We start from the raw sequence: 7,261 nt of genomic DNA on the forward strand, positions 1-7,261 counted from the left end.
TCTTTAGCAAAAATGCATAAAACTGACTGTTTTGATTATACTGCTGTAAAAGAAATTAGAATAACACCTGAAATGTATATATGTTATCCTTTCCTCTTCTAGGAGATGACCTAGAGTGGAACTTGGAGCTTCTCAGCTGATATTCAAGGATGTTGCCTGGACCTATGAAAACCTTCCAGATATTCAACCTGAATCTCTGCACTGATTAAAGGCCTGACGTGTACAGAACAGCATGTTTTGCTGCCCTTGTACAAAGGCAGATCCTCTATCAACACTCAGAATTACAGGCCTATTTATCTCACCAGTATTATTTGCAAGACTATGGGTGTTACTACAGCTTAACTAAAACAATGATATAGTTAACCTCAAATACCTTGATCAAAACTAGTCTGGCTTTGTAAAAGACAGATCATGCCTGCTCAACCTGGCTGACTATCTTGAAAGGGTTACTCTATCCACGGATTATAAAGTCCATGCTGCCTACCTGGACATCACCAAGACCTCTGTCACTATCCCACATGCCGAGATAAACCCCTTCACAGTTTGCTAGATAAGTGGACATTTAACTAATCCCATACTGTTCAGGGGTATGTTGCTCTAAGCAAAAAAGCAACACCAGCAGTGTCCCAAAGGGCCCTGTCCTAGGTCCCTCCTGTTTGGTATATACCATTCTAATAATCAAGTCTCCAGTATGAGTCAGACAAAACAAATGCTCAATGTGTTACTGACAGGCTTACGATCCATGTCAAGAAATACAGTATACCTTCCTTTGGTAAATCTAGTTACCACATAGATAGCATTTCTGCTTAAATCTGACACAAACAACAACAGATATATGTACCTTTGTTAACAACAGATCAAAAAATCCTTGTATCTTGCACGGCTTATCCCATATGGTATCTCCTGAAGGTTCAAAGAAATTACAGTACGATTTTGTTCCCCTTGTTAGGCGCATTTATTAAGATATCTGGGCTCAGAACCTTTATTTATTCTGACAGATTAAGAGCCTTGTCTCGTTGCTTGGTGTCATACAAACTCCTGAAGGGTAATCTCAGCTTAGCCTTCTATGCTACAAATTACTCAGCACACCATAAATTCATTCACCCGAGTAGAAAGAGTGGTAAAACAAATATGTGTTCCATGGATCTAAACCTGTGCTACTGCATCAACAAAACCGCAAATACCATGATAGGTACCGAACACCAAAGCATTCCCCATTTTTAGAACTTACTGTCCTTACATATTTTACTTCCATAGTAATCGCTACAACTAATCTGGATGAATGGGCGGGTGATGGCAAAATGTTTTACCTGAAATATAATCTGCAGAAAATCTACTTAAAGGTGGACACTTAGATTCTATCATTAGTACTGGGTCATGTGACCGAGCTTCTTGATGGTCTCCTTCGACACGTGCTCAGAAAAGAAACAAACCTATGAACTATGGGCAGAAGCAAAATCCTGGATCTGACACACCTTCTCTTGCCAACAGACACAAATGTTTACCACCATTACCTCAGAAGACGCAGAGATATGAGCCCTCATCAGGCCAATCATTGTATATAATGCTCCCTTTGGCATGCATCTGTCCAGACACATACAATTGGAACGCCCACAGAAATACTTTACTATAAGGATAAAAGCCCTAAACAACATGTCATACATGGATCACCTCAAAGTCTGATCACTGTAATTTGTATCCTACAGATTGCTAAGAGGTGACCTGTGTCTAGAATACAAGTCATCCTCCCACCTAATACTGATTTATTTATTGTACATCAGCAAGTAAAATGGCATCAGAAATAATTGGTCTAGGGATCTAAACCTCTTCTGCAACATCCACAGAATGGTTTGGAGGGACAGGTATATCTTGCATTGGATACTGCTGTTCTGAAATAGACTCCCCATCCATATAAAACAAAGTTTAACCCTGTCCATATTCAAGCACAACCTGGACTTGTGAATGGGAAATGGAAAATTTACTCTGCTCCATGTACAACTAACTGACAGAGGCGGCTACTAAATGTTTTATCCCATGCATGGGACCCTCAAATTATCTATAGTACAATCCTCCAGTTATTCTTATTAGAGATAATATATAACTACTGACCATAAGATGGGCAAGACCAATCTATAACAAAATGGGATAGGTTATTTTGCGCACAAAAGGGAAACCAGTGAGGCTTAAAATGGCCCACAAGGGCAGCTAGCCTAGTATTTACCTATGAACCTATAACTGAAGAGCAACGGGTTCTGGAAGGGTGACAGTGATGGGACAGAGATGCAAGCCTTCCACAGAATCTCTCCATAATTACAGTGCTGTTCTGACACAGTGGCACCACTACAGATACATCAAATGTAGACATGAGGGTTAAATGCAAGAATACTCTACAGCTGGGGGAGTACAAGATGACACAAAAGGAGGAAACAAGCTTTTTGAGCGTGTCTGCAAGTATTTTTTTCATCCATTACTGGTCTGCTCCAAACTATGCTTAACAAGATTTGTAATTCTAACTTGGCTTTACAATTCTCATGAGCACCTCTGCCTCTCCACAGGTTAAGTACAGCAGCTCTTGTTTATCAACCACTACACTGCGATACTTGCCTCACCTACCTCAAGCTACTTCATTTGAAGCACTGTCCACCTTTAGCTCACATGCTAGAAACCACTTCACGTTGTTAAGTTCTAAGATCTGAGGAATACGGGTCTCTAAAGTTGAAAAGGCCAAAATTAAGACCAATGGAAGGTGAAAGGTACTTAGATAAAGCTACTCTGAGCAATAAAACAGGTACATATGGCAGGATGCACTGAAAACCACGTGTGTTACTCAAACAGTGAGCTTGCATTTTGATCTTTTAGTAAAACACACACAATTTATGTCATTATCTGCCATATACCTCTATAACTATTTCTGTACCTCTTTGACCTTAAAACCTGCACCTATTGTCTATGTAACTTGGAATATTTGTCATTATCAATGCTGGTGAAATTATTTTCTGTGCTGCATTTGTATTTGTTGAATGTCATGAGTGAAAATCATCTTCTGACCTGTCCACTCATCTAATAACATTTGTATTTCTTCTTGAAAAAGAAACTTCAGTAGTCATAGCTCATTTCCGTTGAGGGCTCGGGAAGAAAAGCATTACATATATATGAGTTGCCCTTGCTACCAGGGTGGTCCAAATTGGCCAACAAAATCCCTTTTCAGAGAAGGCCTCGGGGGGGGGGGGGGGTCTCCACAGAAGAAAAATACAACAGCTGTTACATGTCAAAATTCCAGGAGTTATCAATTACAGAATTTACAAATTCTGAACATAATTTTGGAGTAAAAAGAAAAAAAGCATCAGGTTAAGAACTTTACAAAGATTTGCAAGCATTTAAGAAATTTGCAGCAGGCAATAATGATGGAATAAAAAAAAAATAGAGCAGATGACAATACATGTGCAAATATTCAAACTGTATGCCTGATTCAACATTAGGACATACAAGGTAGATTTGCATAGAACAGTTTTATGACATATACAATTTTAAGAGGCTACAGGTGTAGAACTGGGTTTAGCCAGGTGTTAAAGAGTTGCACTTAAAGGCTTTTTGGCTACATACGAGGACTACAAGGATATCAAAATTAGTTACAGTGAGTAGTAGTTTTTCTGTACAGTCAATTGGTCTACTTGGGGAAGTATTGTTGAAGGATGTTACTCAGGCTTGAGCATTGTTCATGGGCTTACATGTGATTATTAGGCTAATGACACCAGGTAGTCTTTTTAAGCCTAGCCAAGCCAAGCTTCTTAAATGTATCTGATAAGTTTTGATATCCTAGGGTTATTTTAAAGTATACATGTACACTTGGGGATGGCTGATGATTTACAGGCCCTCTCTCTTTACTACAGACATATGCCAGACCAAAAGTAAATTTCCAATTCCACATCTTGTGCTACACATTACACTTGAACTGGGTTAGGGAAGAACTACTTCACATCGATAGGAAACATGTTCCAGAGAATGGGTAGTCTTCACAACACATACCTGCTCCACCAACATGTCCCATTTATGTGTCAGATTAAATTTATTTCCTTAGATTGGGTAATTCTAATGCTATTTGTTTTGAAGATGTGCAAGAGATCCATCAGAGGGAGATAAGAAGGTGCTTTGTAGGTCAGGCATAGATCGCCCTCTTAGCAGTCTGTAGACAACCAAGTAAAGAGACAGGGCTTGAGGCAGTCCGAATAGAACATTTTGTTTATGCCCAGTATTCTTTTAGTAAGGAAACCTCTAAAAATGCCCCAGTAATTGCATATGCTTGGGCAGGTACATACTGAAGGGGGAGTTGTACTCAAGGATAAGTCTGACAAGGGACAAGTACTGTGGAACAATGACATTCTTGGATCTAGATGCCATAACCTGCATCTAAATTGTGCAACACACAATTTCTTTACTACTGTAGACTCATAATGGAAGGACAGGTCACAGTCTACATGCGTTCCCAAATTCCTGACCTCTGAGCCTACTCTTAGGGGTATTTATCAATGTGGTGGTTTCCAGGGGTACCCACCTTCCAGAAGGATATTACTATGCATTTCTTGGCATGGAGTTTTAGACTATGGTTCTGGCACTAGTTATTAAGTCTGTGCCAGGCATCCTTGCATTGTATTCATACATTTGCATGATTTTACAACTGTACTTAGTTTGTAACAGTCTGCAAAACTGATCAGCTAGAGGCTCTTGATGCTATATAAATAGGTTATGGTCAGTTGCAATAAGGCTAGAGAGTGTATTACCTCTGCCCAGTAGAGTTGTTTAAGTGCATCCCAGCAATGGGATTTACAAGGCATATTAGTTGGAAACTTTGTTATAGCACCACTATAGAAGATTAGATTGGGTGGTTTGCCAGTATGGGGGCAGTACAGAGAAGAACGGCTTTGGCAATGTTTCTCCTTGCATGGTCAACTGATTCTGTAGACAGCATCAAGTTTTTGATGAGGTCTGAAGTAGTCAAGTTTTTTTTTTTTTTGTTGGTCAACAGTGACTCTAAGGAGTTCAAGTTCAATTTGTGTGTTGTTTGAAAAAGCTAGACATAATCACAGAATATGCAATATAAAGGATTTACCACAATGGACTAGACATTTCAATGAGCAGGCAGGGAAATCAAACAAACGCATGAACATCATGTACAACACAGATTCACAAATAGAAAAAGTTAAGTTAGGTGAAATCCTGTGGAATCACAAGGCGGGTTAGCATTTATTTGCATTTGTTAAGGGGGTAGAGCACTGATCTACATGGACCCATTTCAAAACACGACAGGAGAGCAATATCTAGTTATTATTACATGCACAAGCAAATAAATACTAAATCAGCAATAATGAATACAACACTGATTTACGTTGACCTTTTTTCCACACTTACCCAGGGGGTACTGCCTGATTAACATCACATACTCGAGTAGCCTGTACGCGATATTCATTTTATGCCACTACCATTTTACTGACATGTATAGCAAAATCAGAAGAACTACCTACAGAAAACAAAGACATGCATACGCGAAATCAGAAAAACTGCACGCATCTCACAGTAAGAAACTAGAGGAACAGCAACATAAGAATGGAACTGGGAATTTGCAAGTAAACTCACACAATTACAATTATAACCGCACAGATGATTTTGGACAGCCTTCAAAAATAGTTAATAGATATGTCAGATCATAAAGGCAATCTGGATTTCATTTGAAATGCTTAGTCAATTAACAAATACAGGGTTACAAACGTAACACTTACATAGATTCTCCATAGGCTTTTCGGCTGTAGAAAACCTCCCCAGAACTTTGCTACAGGTCCTGGACGAATTTGGCGAACGGGTTCCCTAGGACTCAACTCCTGGTCCTTTAGCCATTGCCTCCTAAGTTTCCTTAGCTGCTCTGTACGGAGCTTCTCATCAGGGGTATAGCCAGACATATCGGTTCAGAAAAGAAACCGATAATAGAATAATTAACTACTCGACCTTGCAACTACGACCACAGGAGACACTCTAGGTCCAACTAGAAGGACGCTTTCTGATGATGTCAGCGGTGTACTAGCTTGTATTAGTAACGTCCAAGGGCAGTTAACTGATGGAGAATGATTCCCAATTCTTATTGTCGTATGGCTATGTATTACGTTGTGGAGTTACTGTTTGTTTTTTACCATTGTGTGTTCAGTTACTACCGGTTATTATAATTATGAACATTACCTTCATGAAAGTTGTATGCAAAAACGTTGAATTCCCTTCTGGGATATTTCTGTGGGTGTTTTTAAGTATCCCTTCTGTTTTGATTTAGGACCGCGTATTCAGTAATTATGACTTTTTATGTTGAAACTGTCATCTTTTTAGACAAAACTGTACTTTACTTCGAGGAGCAAGTCCCATTACTTAAAAAGTTCGAAAAAACACTGCATCAGTTACTTCGATTTTGTTACACCAATCTTAACCTTCTTTCAGCTGCTCCCGTTAGGAGTCGCCACAGCGGATCATCTGTTTCCATTTCTTTCTGTCCTCTGCATCTTGCTCCGTCACACACCAACGACCTGCATGTCCTCTCTCACCACATCCACAAACCTTATCTTCGGCCTTCCTCTTTTCCTGTTAGCTGGCAGCTTCATCCTTAGCATCTTTTTCCCAATATACTCTGCAACCCTCTTCAGCACATGTCCAAACCAAGGTAATCTTGCCTCTCTGGCTTTGTCTCCAAACCTTCCAACCTGGGCTGACACGCTAATATACTTATTCCTAATCCTGTCCACCCTCGTCACACCCAGTGCAAATCTTAACATCTTTAACTCTGCCACGTCCAGCTCTGACTCCTGCCTTTTTCTCAATGCCACTGTCTCCAACCCATATAACATAGCTGGTCTCACTACCCTCTTGTAGACCTTCCCTTTCACTCTTACTGGTACTCGTCTGTCACAAATAACTCCTGACACTTCACCCACTCCATCCTGCCTGTACTCTCCTCTTCACCTCTCTATCACACTCACCATTACTCTGAACTGTTGATCCCAAGTATTTAAACTCATCCACCTTCGCCACCTCTGCATCCTCACCATTCCTCTATCCTCCCTTTCATTCACACACACATATTCTGTCTTAGTCCTGCTGACCTTCATTCCTCCTCTCTAAAGCATATCTCCACCTCTCCAGGATCTTCTCCACCTGTTCCCTACTCTCACTACAGATCACAATGTCATCTGCAAACATCAATCTTACACCAATCTTAACCTAATAAAAG

General features: G+C 40.0%; 1 protein-coding gene across 1 annotated transcript in view; it reads right to left on the reverse strand.

Moving 5' to 3' along the window:
* The window catches only part of NDUFB6 (NADH:ubiquinone oxidoreductase subunit B6), a 102,689-nt gene extending 96,631 nt beyond the window's left edge, over nt 1–6,058 (reverse strand). Inside the window, exon 1 of the mRNA XM_044061051.1 lies at nt 5,775–6,058. Within this exon, the coding sequence (XP_043916986.1) occupies nt 5,775–5,951 (177 nt within the window). The 5' untranslated portion in view covers nt 5,952–6,058. The remainder of the gene's footprint in view (nt 1–5,774) is intronic.
* Between the last annotated feature and the right edge of the window lie 1,203 nt (nt 6,059–7,261).

This window comes from Protopterus annectens, chromosome 2.part0 (assembly GCF_019279795.1).
Source record: "Protopterus annectens isolate FY-2018-M chromosome 2.part0, PAN1.0, whole genome shotgun sequence".
In the NCBI taxonomy this organism is placed as follows: domain Eukaryota; kingdom Metazoa; phylum Chordata; order Ceratodontiformes; family Protopteridae; genus Protopterus; species Protopterus annectens.